The following is a 26,358-nucleotide window of genomic DNA, read 5'->3' as shown; positions in this document are numbered from 1 at the left end:
AATCATTCTGTGGTGATTCTGAGTAAATCTTAATTTTCAGGAAAAGTAAAGCCAAGTCCATGTTTATGTAACTAATAAAAATGGATTCTGTTAGCTGAAAATGAAAACAGATTTTCATATGTCTGTGTAATGGGGAAAACACTAGCAATTCTTTCTTTGACATTTGTGCTACCATAGTGAAATGTATTTAAAACATTTTTGCAAGGATGTGAAATTTTGTCAATAAATGAGATATGTAATTTATTGCAAAGTCAAGCTCATTTAGCACTACAAGGTTTGCATTTTAACCTTGCATTTTTTTTTAATCTGCCTATAATCACTTGCACACATTTCCTTTTGCTTAAAATACATGCTAAAACAAATTTAAATTGCATTATTTAAATGATTGGTTTGGCATTTTTAACCTAGAACCTTTTGAAAATGTTCTAAACACATGTCCTTTGAAAAGAACGTACACCCAATACTCAGATCTAAGAAGCAGATTTTTTTGAAGTGCATTCTCAATTAGTTTCATTCCTGTAGCTTAAACAGAATTGCATTAACTCATAAAATGTATACCCTGAATGCACTGCAAGTCGCTTTACATAAAATTAATAAACTAATTCAGCTAAAAAGAGTATCAGTTTTTAACATTGTACTCACTAAATCGCTGCTATAGCTTGGAACTTTCAACACAGTATTTCATTACGTTTTATCTGTTGTCATAATTGCGTGAATTGTCAGAACCCCAACACATACAAATACACAGAGATTGTTAAAACATTTTAGTCTCAAAGGAACATACAAAAATGATCAACAACAAAATCATGACACGGGTAGGATCGGTTAGCGCGCTAAAATGTAGTGCAACAATAAAGTTTTCAACAAATGCACAGTACAACTGCACAATCATGTAAACAAATCAAACTCCGCAAAAATAAAAGCTTACTGGTCACTTTTGTATTTCACAGAAAAAGTATTAGTATATCTATTAGTATATATCTGTATACTCCGTGAAGTGTGCAGTGCAAAGAGTACATTTCAGCTGGAAATGAGTCTATGCTATTGGTCAGCTGGTACATTTACATCTCATTACACTCAGAAAAAAAAAAAAAAAATAACTGTACCTTTAAGGGGTACCTTGTCACTGGGGCAAAACCCTTAAAGGGACAACTTTGTACCTTATTTATGCCTAAAAGGGTCTAGTAATACCTTAAGGGTACTCTAAGGTACTAATATGCACATTTTATAGGTAATACAAAGTACTGCCATTGGGGACAAGCTGTTATACCATAAAAGTACAAATTTTGCATATTTTTTTTTCTGACAGTGAAGATATAAGTTAATCACAGCAATTCACTTTGTTGAATATTTACATTCACCAGCATTTTAAAGTTTTTATATGCAGACTGTGTCAAGGAAAGAAATAGTTAAAATGAATAATCTTTGCCTGTACTAATCTACTGGGTAATGCTACAGTTATTAATAGTAAGATAGAAGGTTTGAATGCAGCTATATACATTAACTATATAACCACATACAGGTACAAATAATAAGCAGCAATGCTTGATTTAAAAACAGCATCAACAAAAGTAACATCAGAAATCTCTAGAATGTTTGTAATATTGCATTGTGTCAGATATTGGAACATTTTTTTAGTTAGAAGCAAAGCATAATTTGCTGCCTCAGCTGTTTTTGAGGGTCCAGATACACAGTAAGACATGCTGAATGCTGTAGGAAGAAGAAGAGGAAGGTAAGGGTTCGGTCTAAGCCTGGGCCACAGACATTCAGATCCACTGAATAATATCCATGAAACAGCAATAAAATAAACTGAAACAATAAATCAACTTCAGTGTTGTCTATGATTCAATCTATAGCACATTTCAATCATTTGTGACATTAAAGTGCATTGAAATGCACTTTCTAAAAAACAAAAAGATCAGCTTTTGCTTTTCCCCTTTTCCTCTAAACCTCCTAAATGCTTCAGTATGGAGTTTTAATTTCCTTTTTCTTTCTCATTCCTTTTACACCCTACAATTTTCAATAAAGCTAAAAGCTGCAATTCCCCTATATATGGCAATATTCGCTTTAGAAGTTACTTTTACCAGCTATAACAACTGACATATGAGGCACTTACTAGTTGTCAGCAATTCAGCCACAATCTAATGTTATAGTGCTTCCGTATATTTGTGTGATGCCACAGTGATGTCAATTCAAGGACCAAAAAAAAAAAAGCTGTTTCAGCAATTACTGATCCTGCAACTAAACTAGAAGTTCTACTCCTACTGACAATGCAGAAATATTTGTTTCTCTATGCGTTTTTTAATTGTGCAGTGTTTAGGAAGGAAGTTCCCATTAGGAATGTGGGTAGATTAGGTTTGAAATTTAAACTATTTGGGTGACAAGTGGGTCATACTTCATCCCAATATCAAAAGGAAGAAAATTAATTATTTAATTATTATTATCTAGAATAATAATATTTTTTTGCATTGATTTTAGGGTGAAATGTGATTTGAATATTTTACGGACAGTTCTTCACCCATTTCGACAGAGCTTCACACTATTAACATCCCTTTTGGCTCTGTTTTCTCCTTCACTTGGACTTATTCTTGTCTCTTACACTTCAGCTGGACCTCCTGCTCCTCATTGGTCTCTTCTATGAGTAGTTGTGCAGTGGTTCGCTGATTTTCATGCAGGCCCAGTGTAGGGCTCTGAACAAAGTGATGAGCACCAGGAGAATGAAGAATACCCATGATGCATAAATCCCCTTGTATTGCCGTGCATTCAACCACGTACCAGCCTACAGAGAAAGAAAGGGAACAGAGTAAAGCATTCTGAAATGGTGATGCTCTTTGAAATAATGAACTCTGAAACGCTTTTATTCTTACAATCAATCCCGCAGTCGATATGATGAGAATCAAACACAGCATAAAACATTTCAAACTCCGCTTTCTCGGGTACCTCTGGCCAATCGATGAGCTGTATGGATGAAAAGAATTTAATTTACTTGTAATCAATGTAACGGTGTGGTACTATATAAAGGATGGTCAGTGGATAGTATTTAACGTACACTTTTCTGCAGTGTGGACATCTAGCCAATGTACGATCTGTAAATTCTGTCCACTAAATCAACAACAGAGAGGCATTATGTTACAGATACAGTATTAAGGCTATTAGTAAGGCAATAAAATGAGCAATAAAATGTTACCTTGTATGAATAAGAAAAGTTCTTACCAGAAAAGTGTTTGCACAGTGGCCACATGAAACTCTGGCACCGCTAGGCTGAGGATTCGGACTTCCAGCACCAAGATGAACTGGACCTAAATTGATAATTCGCTTACTGATCCCCACCGCCCAAAAAAAAAAAAAAAAGACCCCATTAAATATCACTATTTCTGGAAACTCATAATTAAAACCACTGTTTGACTTTATCTATTAAAGTCCACCATTTTTTTTACACAACCATGGTGTATGAATACACTACCATTCAAAATTTTGGAGTCGATAAGATGTTTTTAAATTAATGCCTCCAAGCCTGCATTTTAAAATTTTCTATTTGAATATATTTTAAAATGTAATTTATTCCTGTGATGAGCAGTGTTGGTGGTAATGCATTACAAGTAATCAGATTACTTTTTTCAAGTAACTAGTAAAGTAACACATTACTTTTACATTTACAACAAAATTTCTGAGTTACTTTTTCAAAAAAGTAACTTTGTTTTGCCATTTATAGACTGACCTCTCTTGTCCGCATGTTGAAAGAAATCAGGAGTAAGGTTGCACTTCCTTCAGCCTGAGGCTTTTTCATTTCACTTCTGGTGTGAAAGGGACTTTACATTTGCCAAAAATAGAGCTTTTATTTATTTTTGTAAAAAAATCAAACAAGCAAGCCCAGCCCATGTGAGAAAAAGTACTAAAGTTACTTTTTCGCATTTTTTAACACATTACTTTTAAAGGTGCCCTAGATTAAAAAATTTAATTTACCTTGGCATAGTTAAATAAAAAGAGTTCAGTACATGGAAAAGACATACAGTGAGTCTCAAACATTGTTTTCTCCTTCTTATATAAATCTCATTTGTTTAAAAAACCTCAGAAGAACAGGCGAATCTCAACATAACACCGACTGTTACGTAATCATTAATATGTACGCCCCCAATATTTGCATATGCCAGCCCATGTTCAAGACATTACACAAGGGCAGCCAGTATTAACGTCTGGATCTGTGCACAGCTGAATCATAAGACTAGGTAAGCAAGAACAATAGTGAAAAATGGCAGATGGAGCAATAATAATTGACATGATCCATGATAACATGATATTTTTAGTGATATTTGCAAATTGTCTTTCTAAATGTACTGTTAAATGTGGTTAAAGTTACCATCGTTTATTACTGTATTCACGGAGACAAGAGCCGTCGCTATTTTCATTTTTAAACACTTGCAGTCTGTATAATTCATAAACACAACTTCATTCTTTATAAATCTCTCCAACAGTGTGTAATGTTAGCTTTAGCCACGGAGCACAGCCTCAAATTCATTCAGAATCAAATGTAAACATCCAAATAAATACTATACTTACGCGATTAGACATGTTGCATGATGAACACTTTGTAAAGATCAATTTTGAGGGTTATATTAGCTGTGTGAACTTTTTTATGTTGTTTAAGGCAAACGCGAGCTCTTGGGGCATGGAGCACGAGAATTAAAGGGGCTGCACACCCTGAATTGGCGCATTTATAATGATGCCCCAAAATAGGTTGTTAAAAAATTAATTAAAAAAACTATGGGGTATTTTGAGCTGAAACTTCACAAACACATTCAGGGGACACCTTAGACTTATATTACATCTTTTAAAAACATGTTCTTCGGCACCTTTAAAAGTAACTTTCCCCAACACTGGTGATGCCAAAACTGAATTTTTAGCATCATTACTCCAGTCTTCAGTGTCACATGATCCTTCAGAAATCATTCTAATATGCTGATTTGATGCTCAAGGAACATTTCTTATTATTATCAATGTTGAAAACTTTTTTTGAAATATTTTTGTGGAAACCATGATATTTTTTCAGGATTCTATTGCCACTTTTGAACAATTTAATGTATCCTCATTAAAAAAAAAGTATTCATTTATTATTATTACTTTTTAAAATTTGAATGGTAGTGTAGTTAAAAAAAACAGCTTCAATGTACCATGGTATGTTCCAAATACTATTGAAAGAGTCATGAATTATGGTAATGTCTCCTTTCAAATTCTCTCACCAGTAAGGTCGAGGGCAGGCGATCCTCTGTGAGGTAACTTTGCAGATGAGAAGACAGTTACACGGACACCTCACATACTTCTTTCCTGCTGGAGCATTCTTTATGGGCTAGATAAATCAGGAAGTGGTATCACGGTCTTTCACTCAAATCTAGTTCAGTTTTCATCACCTCACTAAACCATCAAACACAATCAAACATTATGCATGTTTGATGAAAGGAATCCTAAATGAATGTGCTTGTTAACTCACTGTAGCCTCATTGCAGACACCACATTTGACCACATGCTGGTGGATTTTGCCCTCCACACTAATAAGCGATTGACACACTCTGCAGCTGATGACAGGAGCACTGCCGCTCTCCGGAGAACCCAGCGGGGAATACGGTGGAGGAGCCTCGCCCAGCATCGACAAGGGAGGAGCTGACGGGAAATCTGGGATGGAAAGAGAGCATGAGAGAGGATGTAAGGTGGCGGCAGACAGAGAAAGTGAGGAAAAAAGAAAAGGACTGGCAGCTAAAAATGACAATGAAATATATAGACCTGGAGATAAACAAGATTTTGTTTCCTTATTTACTGTTTCCTTTCCAATATTATTATCCCTCTTTTGCATGCATTATCAATGCAAAGTTGAAAAGAAAAAAAAAGATTAACCTTTTTTGCACAAAATGGACCACATTACTAATAACATTATGCAAAAAAATTTAAATAAATCTCTGTGTGTCGCCAATGACAATGGGAAGAAATTAATAAATTATATATTTATTTAAATATTTGCATTGAAACACATTGAAGGCACTTTTTTTTACTAATATCAGAATGCAACGAGATAAGAATAATTTTATTGAACATTTTCTTTACAACATCATTAATGTTAGAAAATAAAATTAATATTTTAAAGAAAATATAAATTTTAGACTTAGTCTGACAATAAAGAATTATCGTATCATATCGTAAGACTTTACGCTATAGTAATGACATTTAAACTTAATTGTTCTCTTAAATTATTAATTAGGTTCATATACTGTAATTTATGAATATAATTAAATGTTAAATACAATGCTTAGAAAGTAAGATATTTTAATAATGGATAATACAAAAAAATCTGAATACATATTTAAATAGACAAAAGAGTATTAATAAATAGATGGATTAAATAATTGATTAAATAAGGGATATGTGGTTATTATATATATATATATATATATATATATATATATATAAATTTCAGACTTAGTCTGACAATAAAGAATTATCTTATATCGTAAGACTTTACGCTATAGCAATGACATTCAAACTTAATTGTTCTCTTAAATTATTAATTAGGTTCATATACTGTAAATTATGAATATAATTATATGTTAAGTACAATGCTTAGAAAGTAAGATATTTTAATAATGGATAATACAAAAATAAATCTGAATACTGAAAAGAGTATTAATAGATAGATATTCAACACCAATAAAAGGTTTATTCAACATCATCCCTTTTACTAACCATATTAACTATTTCATTGCCATCTTATGTTCATTGTTTGTGCAAAGTTAAGAAAATAGATTTGTTACCAAGACAAGCAACACTGTGTGTAGTTGGTTACATGATTACATTACCATTATTAGTCACACAGTTTCAGGTTGACCGTCAATAGTACTTGAACTGATATACTGATAAGCCTGAGGGCAAAAATCAGGATTCGTTCAGTCATGAGATTCAGGTGTACTGTCTAATATGGCACTAATCTATTAGTAGAGAGCTCAGATTACTGCAAATTAAATCACATGATCAATGTTGATCTGCCTACAGTGACATACTGTACGCTCTACATAAGTCAGATTCAAATTAATAAAATAAAGGGATCTAAATAGTTCACTGCCTGCCTAGACCGTATGTGCGCGTGGGCATCATCACACAGAAGCGTTTGAACGCTCCAGTCGAACTGAACTGAACAAAATCATACGGTCGAATCTGCTTACGATGCCATAAAATGCTGTGTAGGTAGACAGCTCAATAAGCTTTCAGACACAGCCGCTGTCATTCCGGATCAGGTTTGACTCACTCTGTGGTTTGGTCGGAGGTCGGTAGGTCTCATCTACCGGTGACAGCCCGTTCATTCCATCGCGACTGTCCGACAGCAAAGGCGATCGCTCACCGTCAGCCATGCCGTAAACGAGCACCAAAAAGTCCGCAACAAAAAGCCCGCTGTACGTTAGATGTTGGTGTTTCCTGCTGGTAAATGTTGTCACGGAGAGCAAAAGTGATACGTGAAAGTAAAGCTCCAGGAAGCGTCACATAATCACATGATTTTTGCTACCAGGAAGTGGACAACAAAAATAACAACACAAGCGCGTGATCGCGGATTGGGCCAATGAGAGACGAACTCACGAGGATTGAAAAATTAATATAATGCCGTTTTAATTAGCTCTCACTCATTTAGGCGTGCTGTGCTTCGAGTGAAATATTAATGTTCTCCGCTCTCTATACACAGCTTTTTAAAAGCTGCCTGTATTAGAGAATGTCATACATCATGAGCTTATGAACTAAATCCTTTTCATTAGTCATGTAATTTAAATTTTCTGTAATAACAAAGATGTGTTGTGTCATGAATATGTTTAATTGATTAAATAAGGGATATGTGGTAAAAATATAAATATATACACACAACACAAACACACCTCCCTTTACTAAACACACACATAAATGTGTTTATATATATATATATATATATATATATATATATATATATATATATACAGCTATGGAAAAAATTAAGAGACCACTTAACATTGATTTCTGAACTTGGAGTGGTCTCTTAATTTTTTCCATAGCTGTATATATATATATATATATATATATATATATATATATATATACACACACACACACACATACACATTTCTGCAACTCAAATCAATATCAATAATAAAAAGGAATTTTATGCATCATAAATGCATCTATTATTATTGTCGATTTCCTGAATAATACACAATGATCTATATTTAACACTATAGGTTTATTTCCACTTAAACTTATGATGTTAAAGCGAAAAAAAGACAAAATATGAAAAGATGTCTTTTACTTCACATAAGTCAGAGCAGCATTTAGACACAAAAATTCACAGATAAATTACAATAAATATCAATGTAAACATTATCAATATACATTTTCATATGTTATGTACACACATCCCTCAAGCTGTCCATAAAACAGCAAAAACATTAAAATTTCAAACAAACAAAAACAAGCACTCCAACAAGTAGTCCAGTACCCTGAAAATGCAGCAACACTTTTGTCAGAAATTAAAGTTATAAAATACATCTTTATTTACAATCCTTATGTAAAATGTACAGTCCAAAAACACACCATAAAAACAATGTATGATTAAATGAAAATTAAATCCATTAATTATCCTGGGTTATATGAAAAGAAAACATTTTGAACACAGAATGGAAAAATATCCAGGTTTGTAAAGCAAGTCCCTTTTGTAACAGTATTTATATCTCTGTGTGTGTGTGTTTTTATACACTGACTGCTCCTCTGTCTCTCTCTCTCTCTCACACACACACACTGAGAGAAGTGCCCTTCCTTCATAGCTGAAATTTGCACCTCAGTAACATAATATTCAGTGTCCTACACATGATGTGATACTGATGGAAAGTTCAAAGGAACCGATGAAAAACTGGTTAGTGTTACACATTGTAATCAGGAAGTGCTGAATAACTGATGCCACCAACAGAAGGAGGGGACGAATGGAGCGGGAACAGCCAACATAGTATAGAACCTGTAAATATGAGAGAAATACAAATGGAAAAACATTGAGCATTATATGCACTACCGTTCAAATGTTTGATTTTAATAAAAGCATTAAAAAAAAAATCATACTTTTACTCAGCAAGGAGTCATGATCAAAACTGACGGTAAATACATTTATAATAATCAAATCAGCATATTAGAATGATTTCTGAAGGATCATGTGACACTGAAGACTGGAGTAATGATGCTGAAAAAAATCTGCTTTTCCATCACATGAATAAATGACTTTTTAAAATATATTAAAATAGAAAAATGTAATAATGTTTCACAATATTACTGTTTTACTGTACTTTAGATCAAATAATTGTAGCATTGTAAAAAAAAAAAAATTAAAAAAAAAATAAACATTTAAAAATTCGTTTTAAAAAAGCATTTTAAAAAATCGTTTCGACCCCAAACTTTTGAATGGTATTATACATACAATTCCTCAATGCGTTGGATTTCTGACAGTGATGCGATTCTAACAACAAGCTAGAAGGATCAGAACAGGGGGTGTTCTAGAAAGCAGGTTATGTCACATAGCTAGGAAAGTTTAAGAATAAGTAAACAGATAACATAAATGTTTGGTTACAGAAAGGAAGTAACTTTCAGGGTAAGTAGCCATAGCAACTTACTCTCAAAAAAAACTTGCTCTGGAGCTGGAACTTACCAATAGGAGGTTGATTAAACTAACTCTTCACGGGAGCTTTGGAACCGTATGGAGCACCGCACATGACATGCATTAGTGCACGATTTAGCCTACTATTTTTTCCTGCATGTCATGCACAGGGCGCCATAGAACTGACATCCAGAGTAAGCAAGATTTGGGTGATCAGCCAAGAGTTCAGTGTGTAAGTTAAAGGGTTAGTTCACCCAAAAATAATTCCTTACATTTATATAGCGCTTTTCTGGGCACTCAAATCGCTTTACATATTGAAGGGGGAATCTCCTCAACCACCTATGTGCAGCATCCACCTGGGTAGCGTTTCCCAAAAGCATCGTAAGCCTAAGTTGATCGTAGCTCCATTGGTTTCAATGGAGCTACGATCAACTTAAGCTTACGATGCTTTTGGGAAACGCAGCCCTGGATGATGCGACGGCTGCCCGAATGCCCACCACACACCGGCTGATTGGTGGAGAGGAGACAGAGTGATGAAGCCAATCAGTGTAAGGGGATGATTAGAAGGCCATGATGGACAGAGGCCAATAGGCAAATTTGGCCAGGATGTCGAGGTTACACCCCTGCTCTTTTCGAAGGACATCCTGGGATTTTTAACGACCACAGAGAGTCAGGACCTCGGTTTAACGTCTCATCTGAAGGACGGTGCTTTTTGACAGTATAGTGTCCCCATCACTATAATGGGGTGTTAGGACCCACACAGACCACAGGGTGAGCACCCCCTGCTGGCCTCAATAACACCTCTTTCAGCAGCAACCTAGTTTTCCCAAGAGGTCTTCCATTAAGGTACTAACCAGGCCCTGCTTAGCTTCAGTGGGCAACCAGTCTTGGGCTACAGGGTGATACGGCTGCTGGCTATAAAAATAAATTTTCTGCCATTATTAGTCATCTTCATGTCGTTCCAAACCTTCGTTCATCTTCGGGAAACAAATTAAGCTATTTTTGATGAAATCTTTGAGCTTTCTGACCTCCCTATAGACAGCAAGTCATAAACAATATTTTGGAAATTGATATTGCTATTTACCCGTTTCAATGTTGTTATTTGCTTGCTTTTAAGTTAAGGCCATATAAGTTTGAATGATTATGAAATTAAGTAACTGCAATACTTCCTTTGATTGTTATAAGTTCAGATGACTAAGCAACAGTTGTGAAAGTTAAGTTTTTGAGTTTGATGTTTGTAACTAACCACAAAGGTTAACAATAAGGATGAAGAGAGCATGTTGCAACCTCAAGCGGAGGTGAGCCAGAGTCTTCGACTGAGGTGAAGAAGAGGAAGAGTGCTAAAAGAAGACAACAGCTTAAGTGAAGAGGAACTATCTGGCTTAGTAACTGATAAGCCTACAACATGAAGATTGGAGGCATTGATAAATTGATGAGTAATATGAATTTGAAATTTCACAAAAAGTATTATAAAAGTCTGGGGTAAAATGCCTCCTCAGACGCTGCCTGCATTAAGCGTAAAACTACACCTGATACCCTAACAAGGGGCGCTTAATAGCATCTCCAATATTGCTGGATAAAGCTAGATTATAGAGCTTTTATAGCTTAAGCTGATTTAAGTTTTATTTTGTTTTATTTTGCATTAACTGCTTTGTATTGTAACCAATAAAAGAGGTATTTTATTGTTACAATTGCCTTCCTAGAGACTTTACTTATAACTACAAACTGAGCCTCAATAAAGAACAACCACAAGGAAGTCTTCTACGTCATTCCTGAAGGACACACGAACAGCATCAGTTAATAATGAGCCGGCATTCTGATGTAGAACCTGGAAGCGCTGCACTGTGTTTTCTACATGAACAGCATAGGAGACTGACTGGGAAGAGAAGAAATTGTTGAATAAAGTCGTTATTTTTGTTTTGTTTTTGCACAAAAATTATTCTCGTCACTTCATAATATTAAGGTTGAGCCACTGTAGTCACATGGACTATTTTAACAATGTCTTTACTACCTTTCTGGGCCTTGAAACTGGTTGCTGTATATAGGAAGGTCAGAAAGCTCTCGGATTTCATCAAAAATATTTAAATTTTTGTTCCAAAGATGAACAAAGGTCTTACGGGTTTGGAACGACATGAGGGTGAGTACTTAATGACAGAAATGTAATTTTTGGGCGAACTAACCCTTTAACCTTGCTTTCTTGAATACCCATAAGTTGCTAAAAATAGTTAAACTCACCTCGTCCAAAAACCTCTCTCAGCAGTGCAATTTTTGGCTTTCTTGTGTGTGTAATGTGTGTCGGGTGGGTGTTGTTGGGTTTGTCTTTCATTAGTCTGTTCCTCATCTGCTCGATGGGCGTCTCATCCGTTATAATGGACACCAGCTTGGGACAAAAACAAAAGAGACAGGTGACAGATCATCGTGTTTAGAAAGCCAAAAGAGAATAGTGTTAGGGTTTTACACAGTGTCTACACAAGATGTGAGCTGCGGCAAAAGCAGATAGAAATCATTATAATCAGTGATGCTGTCTACACTCGATTCGATTCAACAAATTCCCTACAGCAAACTGATACCCCGTTCTATTTCTGATGTACTTCAAGCTCTCACACTACTCGTAGACAGCCTCAAGATGTTGTGTCCGGTGTAGAAACGGTGTTAGGCAAGCTTGTTTAGACTTTAGTTCCGCTAAAGAGACACTTTGCACTTAATCATCAATGGCTGTGCATGAGAATCAAGACACATCATCATCTTTGAAATTTAAAGGTGGATAAATGTTTAAATAAATGCAAAAATATCACAATGCAGAATTCAAATAAATGCAAAAATACCAGTAGCATTTCAATATGAAATATTACGATTATGTCACTGCTGTTCATTTGCTGAACATTCCATTAAGTCAATTCTAATATTCCTTAAAGTATTGAGTTAAAATTATTTAATTCAAAAGGACTACAAATTACAAATATTTGTTGAGAAGAATAAATATAGAATAATCTGAGAAATGTCTCAGTGTTTTTTCCCTCCTTCCAATGGAAGTTAATGGTAATCAAACTGTTTGGTTCGCACATTATTAAAATATCTTCTTTTTTGTTTTGCAAAGGAAGATTATGTATACATGTTTGAAGTGACATGAGGGTATGTAAATGATTTTCATTTTTGGGTGAACTATCTTTAAGGAATATTATCACAGCCTCCCCATGCAAACACTGCAACAAAGAATGTAAGTACAATACTGTGGCTGTATGCAAATTCACATTTTTCAAACTATTAGCCTATAATTTCAACATATGGTACAAAACATATGCTCCCACTGAAGCTATATGATGTTGAAGCATACCTGGTCATAAAATATCACCAAGACAAATACTCCAAAAAGTATTGACTCCACCAGCAGAATGATATAATGTGCCCTTCAGAACAAATGACCAAGAACAGTGTGAGAGAAGCAAAAAGCTAACAAAAGCAATATTGATAACAGTATTGATTATCATTATATAGTATAGTAAATCAGTACATAGTAACTTACACAATAAGATGTTTGCTGGGAGCTTCTTCTCCTTCTTTATCTCCATCTCCCTCTCTTTCACTCTTTATTCTCCACACCCATGCTGACACCACCAGCGCCATGGAATATAAGCTGGCCATGCCTACAGAGATATGGCATTACAGGAGAGAAATGGAAAATCAAATCTGCATCCAACAAGGCATCCTTATGTTCTTAAACAGGGGTGTCCAATCCAGCTCCTGAAGGGCCACTGTCCTGCAGAGTTTAGTGCCAACCCTAATTAAACACACCTGAACCAGCTAAACAAGGTCTCACTAGACCAGGGGTGCCAAAAGTCGGTCCTGGAGAGCCACTGTCCTGCAGTTTAGCTCTAACCTGCCTCAACACACCTGTCTGGAAGTTTCCAGTATGCCTAGTAAGACCTTGATTAGCTGGTTCAAGTGTGTTTCATTTGGGCCGGAGCTGAACTCTGCAAACACCCCATGTTATTAAAACTCACCTGTGTAGAAGAGGAACTGAATGAAATATTTCTGATTGAGCTCTCCAACACAGTTATTGATCCTATAAAAGAGCATACACATATGCAAATGCATTAATGAGAGGCATGACAAAAACTGTAATGGTCAAACATTATTATATGAGGTGTCTTTAATCACTTTGTACTTCCAAAAAAAAATAAAAAATCTTAGGTACAATGTACTTGTGTTCATGTTGGTGGTATGGGTAGGTTTAAGGCTGGGTTGATAGGTAAGGGAAATGAATTACAGCTGTAATTACATGCAGGTATTTTTTAATTAAAAGTTCCATGTGAAAACACGTATGTACACAGTAAGTGTAATGGGTTTTTATTAAAAATGTTTTTTTTTTTTTGCATTTCATTTTTTTAGTATGTAATGTAGCTGTTTGAGAAAGGTCTATTAAGTTACAAAGTCATTCCAAAGAGACTTATTCCTTTATATCAGTAAGCACTGTTTCTGAACAACATTCCTCATTTAAAGGTGCCGTAGAACGTCTTATTAAAAGATGTAATATATGTCTAAGGTGTCCCCTGAATGTGTCTGTGAAGTTTCAGCTCAAAATACCCCATAGATTTTTTTTTATTAATTTTTTTTAACTGCCTATTTTGGGGCATCATTAAATATGCGCCGATTTAGGCTGCGGCCCCTTTAAATGCTCACGCTCCCCGCCCACGGAGCTCACGCTTGCCTTTAATAGCATAAACAAAGTTCACTCAGCTAATATAACCTCAAATGGATCTTTACAAAGTGTTCATCATGCATGCTGCATGCATACATCGGATTATGTGAGTATTGTATTTATTTGGATGTTTACATTTGATTCTGAATGAGTTTGAGGCTGTGCTCTGTGGCTAACGGCTAATGCTACACTGTTGGAGAGATTTATAAAGAATGAAGTTGTTTATGAATTATACAGACTGCAAGTGTTTAATAATGAAAATAGCGACGGCTATTGTCTCCGTGAATACAGTAAGAAACGATGGTAACTTTAACCACATTTAACAGTACATTAGCAACATGTTAACGAAACATTTAGAAAGACAGTTTACAAATATCACTAAAAATATCATGATATGGATCATGTCAGTTATTATTGCTTCATCTGCTTTTTTTTTGCTGTTGTTCTTGCTTGCTTACCTAGTCTGATGATTCAGCTGTGCACATCCAGACATCCTGCCCTTGTCTAATGCTTGAACATGAGCTGGCATATGCAAATATTGGGTCGTACATATTAATGATCCCGACTGTTACGTAACAGTCGGTGTTATGTTGAGATTCGCCTGTTCTTCTGAGGTCTTTTAAACAAATGAGATTTACACATGAAGGAGGAAACAATGGTGTTTCACTGGAGACTCACTGTATGTCATTTCCATGTACTGAACTCTTGTTATTTTACTATGCCAAGATAAATTCAATTTTGAATTCTAGGGCACCTTTAAATAATTCCCACCAAAAAAAGGGACATGGCCTGGTTGAGTTGCATTGGTAGTGTGTTGAAACTCGTGGTTATGGTAAGGGGCGTGACATTTCCAAAACACACTTGTAGCGTTTGACCAATCACAACACACTGGTCCAGTCGACCAATAAGAGCACATTGTGCTTTATGGAAGGAGGGGCTTCATAGAGACTGAAACTAATGGAGTGTTACTGACAGACAAAGAAGAGAGGTGCTGCAACAATGTAAAATATGTAAAAGATTATGTGTTTTGAACATTCAAGTGTGAAAATCTATTCTAATAGACCCCAAAAACAAACTCAAGAAAAGTGCATAATAGGTCCTCTTTAAAGACACAATGTAATGTGGGACCCATTACACATGGCATATTTTATAGCACAAGTATGCAAAAAATGCTATTCTTACTTAGAATTTTTGTCTTGTTTCTAGTCCAAATATCTAAAAATTCTTAGATCAAGAAGCATTTTCTTGACAAATAAAAATTATTTTCTTGTTTTTAGGAAAAGAGTGATTTTTTTCTTAAAACAAGGAAAAAATAATCTGCCAATGGGGTAAGCAAAATAATCTTAATTCAAACTGAAAACAAGTTTATATATATCTTATTTTTGGTTTGAAATAAGATTATTTTGCTTACCCCATTGGCAGATTATTTTGCTTGTTTTAAGGAAAAACTCACTTAATTTTGACTTATTTTTCCTGAAAACAAGAAAAAAAAAATTACTTGTCAAGAAAATGCTTCTTGATTTAAGAACTTTAAGATATTTTGACTAGAAACAAGACAAAAACTCTTAGTAAGAACAGCATTTTTTTTTTCAGTGATATTACATACACTTATGCTATTTTATACACAGCCAGAAATGACAAAAAAATCTACATTCAAGTTGGCCAATGGAGAACAAGGAGAGACTGACCATGGGCAGTGATGGTCCATTCTCCTGATGCAGCGCTGACAAACTCTGCAGTGATGGGCTCGAGGAGGCCGATACGTCTCACAGCGACTGCACACTGTCCAGCCCTCACAGCCCTGATCAGAACCAACACAATGATTGAGACAAGTCACAGAGAAAATGTACTATGAAATAAGATATAATCATGTAAACAGAATATACACACTAAAAAGTTAAAAAAGTCTGCTCTGCACACTAAAAGTATGTGAACAAGCTGAAAGGGCCACTATGAAATCAATAACGACAACATAAACAGAAAAGTAGAAAATACCATTTGCAAAAGAGTTATATTTACACAATACAAATACAACTTAAACACAATTACAGTAATAAACAGATCAGTGACACTCACTCTGTCATTCATACGGTTGGACTGGGACCTCAAGTCAGAGAAGTCAATGGCCGTCTCAGGTAGAGGAACCATTCCTTTAATGGTAAATGGTAAAAGTTTTTGACTGATTTACCATGTAATACCTGGCATTTGAAATAGTCAGAATTTTTTTTATATAATTGGAACAGTTTTTTTGAACCTTAAAACTAAATATAAAATAAATAATATAAAAGTTTGTGTTTTAAGTTGTGTATCATTTTTGATGCATCTGGCTTTTATGGCTCATGTAGTATGATATAGAGAGCACAAATTCAAAGAGAAAAAAAAAATATGTAGAAGCACAAACTGAGCATAAATTTGCAATTTAATGCAGATGTTATTTATACAGCTTGCCATGTAAATCAGATTTCTTAACAGTTTAGCAGGTTATATACAATGCATATAAATATCAGTTGTCACTATATTTCCCAATAATATGTCTTAGATGATATTTAAATGATTGTTTGTATATAAGAAATTACAACTAGTATAGTTTTAATTGTGGGGGCAAAACATATAATCCAATGCAATTCAATGTTAACTGAGAGATTCAAATAAATATTCCTCAAGAGCCTGTGGGATGATATTTGATTCTTGCAATGTAACATGATTTTTCTCCAAAAATGTGTATGATAATAAAGTAAACCTAAGATACTTCATTCCAGTAAATGTTCATCTTGAAATTTTACAAACAAGATGAAAGTTATTATGTTCAAGAGTTGCAAAAAGCAACTAGCAAAAGAAACGTGCGTACCACAACCTGAAGAAACATTTTTACTACATTATACTACTTTTACTTACTAAGCATGAATTATCAGAGGACAGAAGGCAGGTAGAAGATTGAGCACAGCAAGTTTTACAGCAATGTTTTGATTAAGTTGATGATTTGGAGGGCTTTATAGGGTTAAAACACAAACAGTCTAGTGTAAAAAACAAACAGAGAAAACATGTTTGATTAACATTAAATAAGACAAAGCAATGTCAAGTTTCGGGACTCTCACCAGGGTCGGAGAACACTGCTTTTGAATGGCACGCCAGCAGTAGTAACAGAATAATATTGAACACAGATCCATGGAGAGTGCACCATACACTAAACACAAAGAAAGTAAACATACACTTTACACACTGAAATACCCATAAGCAAAAATTAACCATAGCGACAAAATATTTTGCACATCACATGTAGTCATTTTGTTTCCTGGTGTTGCTAGCTACTAATAGGACCTACTTAAAATTAACATTATCAATAAATATCAAACAATTTCTTTACATTGTGTTATGGAGTTGACATAATGGTTGCGACGGATAAGCACAAAAAAAGAAAAGAAAAAATGTAATGAGGATATTTTCTTCTATCAGGACGTGGTTGTAATGCTTATATAAAATGTGTATTGTTCCTTAAGGACAATAATGGAAAAATAAATTATGAATGCATCCCCACACGTGGGAGAGAGATTAAATTAACACTATTATTCGACTATGTAAATATTGATTTACATTAGTTGGAAAGTCTATTTGCAGTTACACTAAATACCATGCTTTAAATCACTTATAAGCTTTGTTAATTGACACTCGGTTTCCCCATGTTTGAGAAATACAACGCAATTCAGTCTACTTAATAGAACAGATTATTACTAGTAGGTAAAGATCACGTTATACTAACAAGTAGCGAGTCTAGAGACTAGGTTATACTCCTTTGCTAGACTATGCAATCATTAAATGCGTTTTACCGAATTCAGTGTATTTGTAACTTGCATTTTATTTATTTTGATCTGTCATTTTGACGTTTTCATCCAGTATGTGTAGCAAAATGCGGGACAGGTGGTCTAAAACAAAGACATAGGAGAGTGGTAGCGTTTATCATAATATGATTTGTTAATTTCAGGTGAGATAACCTACTGAAACCTGAGACTATAGAGTAACAGAGACTGAAAGTGTAGTAAACACCCGCTGAACGATGAGTTACAGCAGTCTGACGATTCTCATACTAGTTGCTAGCAGTTCGAACGCACTGTAAACACTTCTCGCGGTAAAACACCTCAGAACGAACACTTCTTTAGAACGGCTGTTGCTATGGGTGATTCTAAAAAGCCGTTGTTACAATTAAAAAGCGATGATCTCATGAGAAACGGGTGCAGTTACATGAACCAAACGCTGGCTCTTCCAAGCTTTGTTTACACGGTACTCACCTTCCAGAATACGCGGGGATCAGGACATACTGAATCACAACATAGTCTGCGTAAAAGACGCTGAAATAAGTTAAAATGAGACAAATAAAGCCGCACGGGTCTCGCCGACAGCGAAACGCAGCCATCTTTCCATCTGCGGTCTTCCTGATGACGTCATAAAAGGACGAGCGTTACGTAGCACGCGTTTTCCGTCATCCATTTATTTCTGACCACCTGTGAACGTTTGTGCATTTCTGTCAGGTTTCTGCTTATCCATTAAAAAATATACAATTTAAATAACACCACAAGCTTTGGGGTGGGTAAATAAATAAATAAAATTAATTAATTAATTAATATATTATTCACTCACAAGCTCTCAAATATTCAAGCACTGTTTTAAACAACTCATCACACAGATTGTTGGAATGACAAACATTTTTATTTATTTTATTTTAATTTCTAATCACAGAACAACTAGTTTCTCGTTTAGCGCGATCTGAGCTTGAGTGAGATTTGCCAGGTAGGTCACCATCAACAGATCCTGCAAAGAAAGAGAAGAGTCTGAGAACTTCAGAAGCACAGACACACAACTTTAGTTTAATCTGAAAGCCATTACAGGGTTCCTACTTTTTTATTTTTAATTTACCAGTTATTGGTGATACATTTTAAAAATAATTTTAATTTAGGCAGACTGGCTAAGGTATGCAAACACGGCAGCCTGCACTACGTTCACTACGTCAACTGCGTATGACAATTCAAATAGTTAGTTATTTTTGTTTTGTTTTTGCACACAAAAAGTATTTATCGCTTCATAACATTAAGGTTGAACCACTGTAGTCATGTTGACTGTTTAAACAATGTCTTTACTACTTCTTTGGACCTTGAATGTGAAAATTTCATTGCTTTCTAAGAGGAACAAAAAAAAAAAAAAAAAAAAAAAAAAAAAAAAACACGGATTTCATCAAAAATACCTTAATTTGTGTTCTGAAGATGAACGAAGGTCTTACAGGTTTGGAACAACATGAGGGTGAGTAATTAATGACAAATTTCATTTTTGGGTGAACTATCCCTTTAAGTCCAATTCACACTGCACTGCCAAACGCTGCCCAACAGCAACATACTCTTTGCCATGTTTTGTCAGATCAGTGTAGTACCCCTGACACTGTCCGTTACCGCTGGTCGGCGCTTATTTTCGCTGATTGAACATGTTGAATTGCTTTTTGGAACATCTGAGAAGTGACGTACTGTACTGTCACTGTCTGTGTTGGTCGGTGTCTGTCAGTGTGGTGTCAATTTGCCTTTAAAGACCATTTCTGACTAACTAGTTGATTTTTTTTTTTTTTTTTTTTTTAAATTGTACATTCATGTTCATTATAGGAATTTCCATGATCTTTCCAGAAATTGAAATCAAAAACAAAATTCTGTTATTTCCAGATTTTTCATGACTGTTAAAGCATGTCAAAAACATATATACTATCATATTGTACTGAATGTCACTCACATTAATGTTGGAGTTCAGCATGCTCTCAAAGTCTTCTGCTGTGATCTTGGGCACTTTGTTCACAAGATCCATCAGGAAACGACCAACACTGTTATCTGCCATCACTTTACCAGACTAGAAAAAAATAAAAATTACAATACTTGTCATATGTATAAAGAGTTTGTGAGAGTTTTATAATGAAATTAAATTACTCTATTAGGGCTTTTGCACCAGGTAGTTATATACAGGAACTTAGTTATAGGAACTTGCTAGTTCGCCAAAAACTAAATGTTTCCCAAGGGCCATTTTCCTGGTTGCATTTGCACCGTTAGCAGGAATTCTGAAGCGACGTAAGCCGGCTGATAGCGTTGCATTCAACAATGTCAACATGGATGCCGTGATCGGAGCTGCGTTTTTGTTTTGTTGTGGGATTCGTTACAATGGAGATGGAATGTGGATGTTTAAGTTATGCGATGGAAAGAACAAAACAGAGGACTAAGTGACTAAATATCCTACAACAAGGGTGTTGCAGTGCTACATATCATCGAGGCTCAGAAAACAATTCCGCAGACAAAGATGACAGGTAAAAGCCGTTGACATTAGCTTTCTGTATGTTTATTGTGGAGTAAACGGAGTTTAAAACGGCAAGTGTCAGTGTTTCGTATGGCATGCGTTCAACCTTTCAACATACACTTATGGCACTGGTAGTTCCTATTGTGCTGTGTTAGACCCTACTCTGAAGTAAGAGCTAATTTAGTCTCCCAAAAGGTGCTCCTAGAACTAAATTCATTCCTGCGGTGGGTAGATGCCAAAAAGAGGGTACTTCCATTATTAGTTCTAGGAATTATGAAAATGTTCCTCTGGTGCAAAAGCCCCTTATGAAGGTATAAGAAATTAATAATTCTCAAACCAAATAGGTCACCAAAAAAATTTATGTTATATCCCAAAGAGACACTCACCAGCACATCTTCGATGTATGCAAGCACTGTGGTCAGCATTTCTTGTATGCGTCCTGCTGCACCACCTACCTGGGCCAGGTCTGTGGTCAGTCCGTTGGTACGACTGGGAGATGCACGAGTTCTCTGTAGAAGGTCAACTATAGAGAGATCCATTATAAGAATGTGCTCAAAAGAAAATATGCTATTCTTAAATCACGTTCAAATCCAAAATATTGCGTCAACCAGTAAAGCCATTCAATTTAAATAACTGAATAATCCACAAAATGTTTATGAGAGGGGGAAAAATAACTGACCTCCAATGCGCTCTGTGTCGTAGTAAACGTACTTGACTGTCAGTGGGGTGAACATGACACCAACTGTCTTGCCCGGGACACCCATCTGTGAACTAACAGCACAAAGAAAAACTGTTATTGCAGCAGAGGACATCAGGTCAGCAGCCAAAAAATAATCTACCTTTGTCAAGATGACAATACCTGACATAGGCACGGATGTTCATTTTGTTGCTCTGCAGTGCTGTGTCCACGGTGAGGTGAATGGGGTTTGGAGCCTCTCGGCTGTAGTACTCATGGATCAAAACGGAGTGCTCTGTGATGTCATATCCTGTGGCATACCTGCAAAACAAAAGAACATTTATTATTGTTGCGTCCCAATTCGACAGCAAGCTTTGGGACATACTACTTTGTCATAATTTTGTCTTTTTACGGACCACTCTGAGGCTTAGTTACGTGTGCCCTGTCACTGTTTAAAATGCCATCAATCATCTTTTCACAGTTAAAATCATCCACATTTAATTTAACTTCCTGCCATATCAGAGAGAAATGTAGTAGCATGTTGATCTGCCAGTTGTGTCTCTCATGCGGAAACTCTCCCCATGTGTTTGCATAATTATGCATTTAAAAGTTAAAGACTAAATTTATCTTTATAAAAGTGCACAATGTTGTTGCAGATGTAATGTGGATAATATATTTTGACTGATTATTAATCAGTCAAACCCCTCTCTACTGAACCGTCGGTCTCACACATCTGCCATGTTTGTAGCTTTTTTCATTTTTAGTCATCGTGATAATTAAATGAAAATTCTGTCATTAATTACTCACCCTCATGTTGTTCCACATCCGTAAGATTTTCATTCATCTTCGGAACACAAATTAATACACTTTTTGATGAAATCCGAGGGGTATCTGACTCACCCATAGACAGCAATATAATCAACACTTTCAAAGGTACTAAAGACATTGTTAAAAAAAAAGTTGACATGAGTGCACTGGTTCAACTTTAATTTTATAAAAGCAATGAAAACACTTTTTGTGTGCAAAAACAAATCAAAACGAGTGACTTTATTCAACAATCTCTTCTCTTCGCTGTCATTATCCTTACGTAATTGCCACAGTAAGCAAAGTGAAGGCTTCCGTGTTTACATCCTAACGCTGGCTCAGTATTGGCCAAAGCAGATCACATGAGCAGCACGATGCATGCGTGTGATGCTGACGCAGGAGCTGGCCAATAATGAGTCAGCGTTCCGATGTAGAACCTGGAAGCACTGGATGTAAACAACGTATGAGAAAGACACAAAAGAGAAGAGATTGTTGAATAAAGTCGTTTTGTTTTTTTGCACATAAAATTAAAGTTGAACCACTGCAGTCACGTCGACTGTTTTAACGATGCTGTCTATGGACGAGTCACATACCTCTTGAGTTTCATCAAAAATATCTTAGTGTTCAGAAGATGAACCAAGGTCTTACGGGTGTGGAACGACATGAGGGTGAGTGATTGGTTGGGTGAACTAACACTAAGTTATACTAAAATAAAGTTTATCATATTTTATTTTAGTTAACATTTATTTAATTTTAAGTAACTTTTTTAAAGTTTACTAATAACATTGCTTTGAAATTAATCCTTAGGAAACCTAAGATGATGTTAAATTCATTAGCATGAGTGGCCACATACCATCCAATAATGACTTCACTCGGTGAAACCTTCTTATGAAGCTCATACATGTTCTTGGCGAACTCCATGTCAACAGCCACCTATGACACAGACATTATAAATAAGGATGATATCACTTAGCTTTGTATTTGAACGATGATGTTTTTGAAATGAATGTACAATGATATTTACATGGGAATTCTCTAAAGCATATCAAATAATACGTCCAAAAATATAGTGATAGATACCATGGTATTTTCTAATAATGTTTTCCAACTAATCTCTGGCATATATAAAAGTACCATGGTATACCACGGATACATCACTGTATTTCGAGGGGAGAGTGGGATGATGCAGTTTATCTCACCTCGTCTTCAGACTCATTGTGAGGAACGGAGAAGCAGTTGGTGACTTCAACTGAATGCTTGTCTGCTGTTCCTGTGACACACAAATTAAACCAGTTATTAAGTGATGCTGATCTTTTAGTGCGGATGCGCTCTCACCCACTCCAACCATCCTGCTGGACTACAACACATGCTTCACAAGACCAAACAACGATCCTGTTGTCTTTATTAAAACAACTGTCTCGAGTTTCACTCAGAGAAATTACACGACCCACCTAATAATGTTCCGATCACACGACTTGCTCCCTCATTCCTACGCTCGTATGAGTCCGCAATCGATGCCAAAACCACCGGGTGGATTTTCACGACCGGGCCGTGAACTGCCATGATTTCGTAGAGGAAGTGAAGGATGATGATAACCAGAGAAGAAGAGGGCGAGTGCGGAAATCACCACAGGATTTGTGCTTCTGCCCCCTAGCGGATGTAGGTCGATGACAACAAAATGACAATATAGTGGCGTGTCTGAGACCACATTGAAAATCTAGAATTTAAAGGGTTAATTCACCCAAAAATGAAAATTCTGTACTTAACGTTACCCTCATGCCGTTCCACACCCGTAAGACCTTCATTAATCTTCAGAACACAAATTAAGATATTTTAGTTGAAATCCGATGATTCAGTGAGGCCTCCATAGGGAGCAATGCCATTTCCTCTCTCAAGATCAATAAAGGTACTAAAAATATATTTAATTAGGTTCATGTGAGTACAGTGGTTCAATATTAATATTATAAAGCGACGAGAATATTTTTGGTGCGCCAAAACAAAACAAAATAGCGACTTATTTAGTGATGGCCGATTTCAAAACGCTGCTTCAGGAAGCTCAAATGAATCAGTGTATCGAATCTGCTGTTCGGAGCGCCAAAGTCACGTGATTTCAGCCGTTGGCAGTTTGACACGCGATCTGAATCATGATTCGATACACTGATTCATTTGTGCTCCGAATCTTCCTGAAGCAGTGTTTTGAAATCTGCCATCACTAAATAAAGCCGCGGTCACACTAGACTTTGAACATGCCAATTTTTTTCGGATGCTGTAACGGTCGTGATATGACGTCACGGTCTACAGCGTCTTTTTACATGAATTCAACGAAAGTTTTACGGGTGTGGAACGGCATGCGGGTAAGTAATAAATGACAGAATTTTCATTTTTGGGTGAACTAACCCTTTGAATACAATTTATTCCTGGGATAAACGCATTCTTAATAATTTTTCCTTATTTCTAAGCTGCAAATCAAATGCTTAAACATTTTCATGTGAACTCCAGATTTCCTTGCTTCCATGCTCTTTGTAACAGCTATAAAAAATAAAAAGTGTACACTCTAAATCCAACAACCTTTAAATTCAAGGACAAAGACAGACAAAAAGTGACAGGTACGTGCAAGAAATGAGAAAAGCAACAGTAAAAAACAACATAATGTTAATTGCCCAAGTATTAATTGAATATTTGACGATGCTAGCTTATACTAAAGATTCGGATAAAGATGAATTTCCCTTTAAAATCATCCACAGCTAAATTCAGCCAGTTTATTCTTGAGGCTATCAGAAGTTGCTGTGCTGGTGGTGGATATAAACTGTAAAACATGTACAGCAGGTGGCGATAAAGTTCATTACTTTTACTACCCAGTTTTCCTAGATACATCAAACTGCATCAAACCATAGAAATATATACATAAAAGCCTAATTAGTGTCTGTTTCTGTGGGCTGTAATACGTAAGCTGTCCGCCATATTGGAACGGTCAAATACGGCCTGTGACCCCTCGAGAACAAAAGTTGACTACTGCATCGGCTCGGCAACCTAGTTATTCAAATGTATTTATCTGCAATAGACATTAGCAGATGATTTTCACAGCATTTAGTTTATCATTATTATGATAAATCTGCAAATGGATATTTGTTATTGAGTTATACATAAAAACACAAGCCACCACATTCACATCTCTGAAAGGTTAAGCCTATCCCATTTCATCTGGAATTTACAGCTCGGTAGTTTTTACAGCCATAGGCTGCACAAAGCTGTGACATTTTAGATGAAAATTCATTGATTTTTTTAGTGTGAGTTATGAACAGCGTCATGTTAACCGTTCCAACATGGTGGACGCGTTGGCGTGTCTGGGCCTGGAGTGGTCGAATGTGGCATCCCACGTATACATATATATGATCAGACCATAAATACATAGGCTGTGTGTGAAATTGCCCCTATACCCTTAAATAGGGCACTATTTGAAGAAGCAGCCATTTGTAGTGGTGCCTGAAACCATAGTGTATGTTATCGAGTGCACTCATTCAGTCCCATAATGCACCATAATAACTAGTGTACAACCGCTGTACGCTAAACCAACAGCTAGAGAAAACCCATAATGCACTGTCGGAGTCACACAGCAAATGAATTCCCGTGTCTGACCTGAAGATGGCCTCCGCAGCTGAATCATCCATTGATCCGTTGATCCAAACCTCTGGTTCAATGTGGCTAAAGCGTAATATCATACAGGAATATATTCCTTTTTAATGGATTATTAATTTGTTTAATTAAGGCAGTGTACATGACAGAGATAAATCTTTTCATTACTACTAGAGATTCCAGTTTGCTAAGTTTCAAAAAACGTGGCAGTTTTTTCCAGCGCACTCAGTGTTTCATTTACTCCTTCAAGTGGACTATATTACTGGAGTAATGTAAGGAAAATTGAATAAGGGTAAAGGGAGCGATTTCGGCCATATAGACGTCTCATTGGCCACTTAATTGTACGTCAAAGGCGCGCGCCATATTGGACTGAGTAAATTGCAATTACACCCATAAGTGGAATGAAGAAAAGATGGCTGACTATTTTGATGTTTTAAAAACCGTCGTACAATCCAAACCGTCTCAGGGAATTATAGTTATTTTTGATTTATTATAGCATTATGCTGGTAGCAGCTGGTGTGTGCGGTGGTGTTTTAAAATGACCAAGAAAATATATCAAATGTAGGCATGTGACGGTATCAAATTTTCATG

At 35.8% G+C, this 26,358-nt stretch overlaps 3 protein-coding genes across 3 annotated transcripts; all 3 read right to left on the bottom strand.

Moving 5' to 3' along the window:
* Nucleotides 1-7,485, bottom strand: pip4p1b (phosphatidylinositol-4,5-bisphosphate 4-phosphatase 1b). Its single transcript, XM_067403106.1, has 8 exons — nt 7,289-7,485; nt 5,486-5,667; nt 5,238-5,344; nt 3,214-3,319; nt 3,050-3,102; nt 2,868-2,958; nt 2,600-2,779; nt 1-1,710 (listed from the first exon to the last, which is right to left on the bottom strand). Exons 1-7 carry the CDS (start codon nt 7,389-7,391, stop codon nt 2,636-2,638), a joined length of 786 nt encoding a protein of 261 aa, XP_067259207.1. The 5' UTR covers nt 7,392-7,485; the 3' UTR covers nt 1-1,710; nt 2,600-2,635.
* Nucleotides 7,486-8,329: 844 nt separating this feature from the next.
* On the bottom strand, nt 8,330-18,839 carry zgc:77880 (zf-DHHC domain-containing protein). The gene is made up of 9 exons (XM_067404359.1): nt 18,623-18,839; nt 17,435-17,523; nt 16,416-16,489; nt 16,028-16,140; nt 13,642-13,703; nt 13,164-13,284; nt 12,975-13,047; nt 11,876-12,020; nt 8,330-9,010 (listed from the first exon to the last, which is right to left on the bottom strand). Exons 1-9 carry the CDS (start codon nt 18,745-18,747, stop codon nt 8,919-8,921), a joined length of 894 nt encoding a protein of 297 aa, XP_067260460.1. The 5' UTR covers nt 18,748-18,839; the 3' UTR covers nt 8,330-8,918.
* A 154-nt stretch (nt 18,840-18,993) lies between these two features.
* On the bottom strand, nt 18,994-23,728 carry eif3f (eukaryotic translation initiation factor 3, subunit F). Its single transcript, XM_067404360.1, has 8 exons — nt 23,586-23,728; nt 23,334-23,404; nt 22,988-23,067; nt 21,514-21,651; nt 21,334-21,425; nt 21,041-21,177; nt 20,103-20,216; nt 18,994-19,142 (listed from the first exon to the last, which is right to left on the bottom strand). The coding sequence occupies exons 1-8, from the start codon at nt 23,695-23,697 to the stop codon at nt 19,065-19,067; spliced, it is 822 nt and encodes a 273-aa protein (XP_067260461.1). The 5' UTR covers nt 23,698-23,728; the 3' UTR covers nt 18,994-19,064.
* Nucleotides 23,729-26,358: the final 2,630 nt, after the last annotated feature.

The sequence above is a fragment of the Chanodichthys erythropterus genome, chromosome 12 (genome assembly GCF_024489055.1).
Source record: "Chanodichthys erythropterus isolate Z2021 chromosome 12, ASM2448905v1, whole genome shotgun sequence".
In the NCBI taxonomy this organism is placed as follows: domain Eukaryota; kingdom Metazoa; phylum Chordata; class Actinopteri; order Cypriniformes; family Xenocyprididae; genus Chanodichthys; species Chanodichthys erythropterus.
Note: the sequence above shows the minus strand (reverse complement) of the source record. Positions and strands in the feature narration are given on the sequence as shown.

What these genes read in the sequence shown, in the direction of transcription:
- zgc:77880 (XM_067404359.1), bottom strand. Translation starts at nt 18,747, where the DNA reads ATGGCTGCGTTTCGCTGTCGGCGAGACCCGTGCGGCTTTATTTGTCTC. An exon ending in AGCAGTGTTCTCCGACCCTG is followed by an intron (nt 16,490 to 17,434) that starts GTGAGAGTCCCG and finishes TTACCATTAAAG; the next exon opens with GAATGGTTCCTCTACCTGAG. An exon ending in GAGAGAGGTTTTTGGACGAG is followed by an intron (nt 9,011 to 11,875) that starts GTGAGTTTAACT and finishes TCATATTTACAG; the next exon opens with GTTCTATACTATGTTGGCTG.
- eif3f (XM_067404360.1), bottom strand. Translation starts at nt 23,697, where the DNA reads ATGGCAGTTCACGGCCCGGTCGTGAAAATCCACCCGGTGGTTTTGGCA. An exon ending in ACAATGAGTCTGAAGACGAG is followed by an intron (nt 23,068 to 23,333) that starts GTGAGATAAACT and finishes TCTGTGTCATAG; the next exon opens with GTGGCTGTTGACATGGAGTT. An exon ending in AACATCCGTGCCTATGTCAG is followed by an intron (nt 21,426 to 21,513) that starts GTATTGTCATCT and finishes TTGTGCTGTTAG; the next exon opens with TTCACAGATGGGTGTCCCGG.
- pip4p1b (XM_067403106.1), bottom strand. Translation starts at nt 7,391, where the DNA reads ATGGCTGACGGTGAGCGATCGCCTTTGCTGTCGGACAGTCGCGATGGA. An exon ending in GTGTCTGCAATGAGGCTACA is followed by an intron (nt 5,345 to 5,485) that starts GTGAGTTAACAA and finishes TGATTTATCTAG; the next exon opens with CCCATAAAGAATGCTCCAGC. An exon ending in TATCGACTGCGGGATTGATT is followed by an intron (nt 2,780 to 2,867) that starts GTAAGAATAAAA and finishes CTTTCTCTGTAG; the next exon opens with GCTGGTACGTGGTTGAATGC.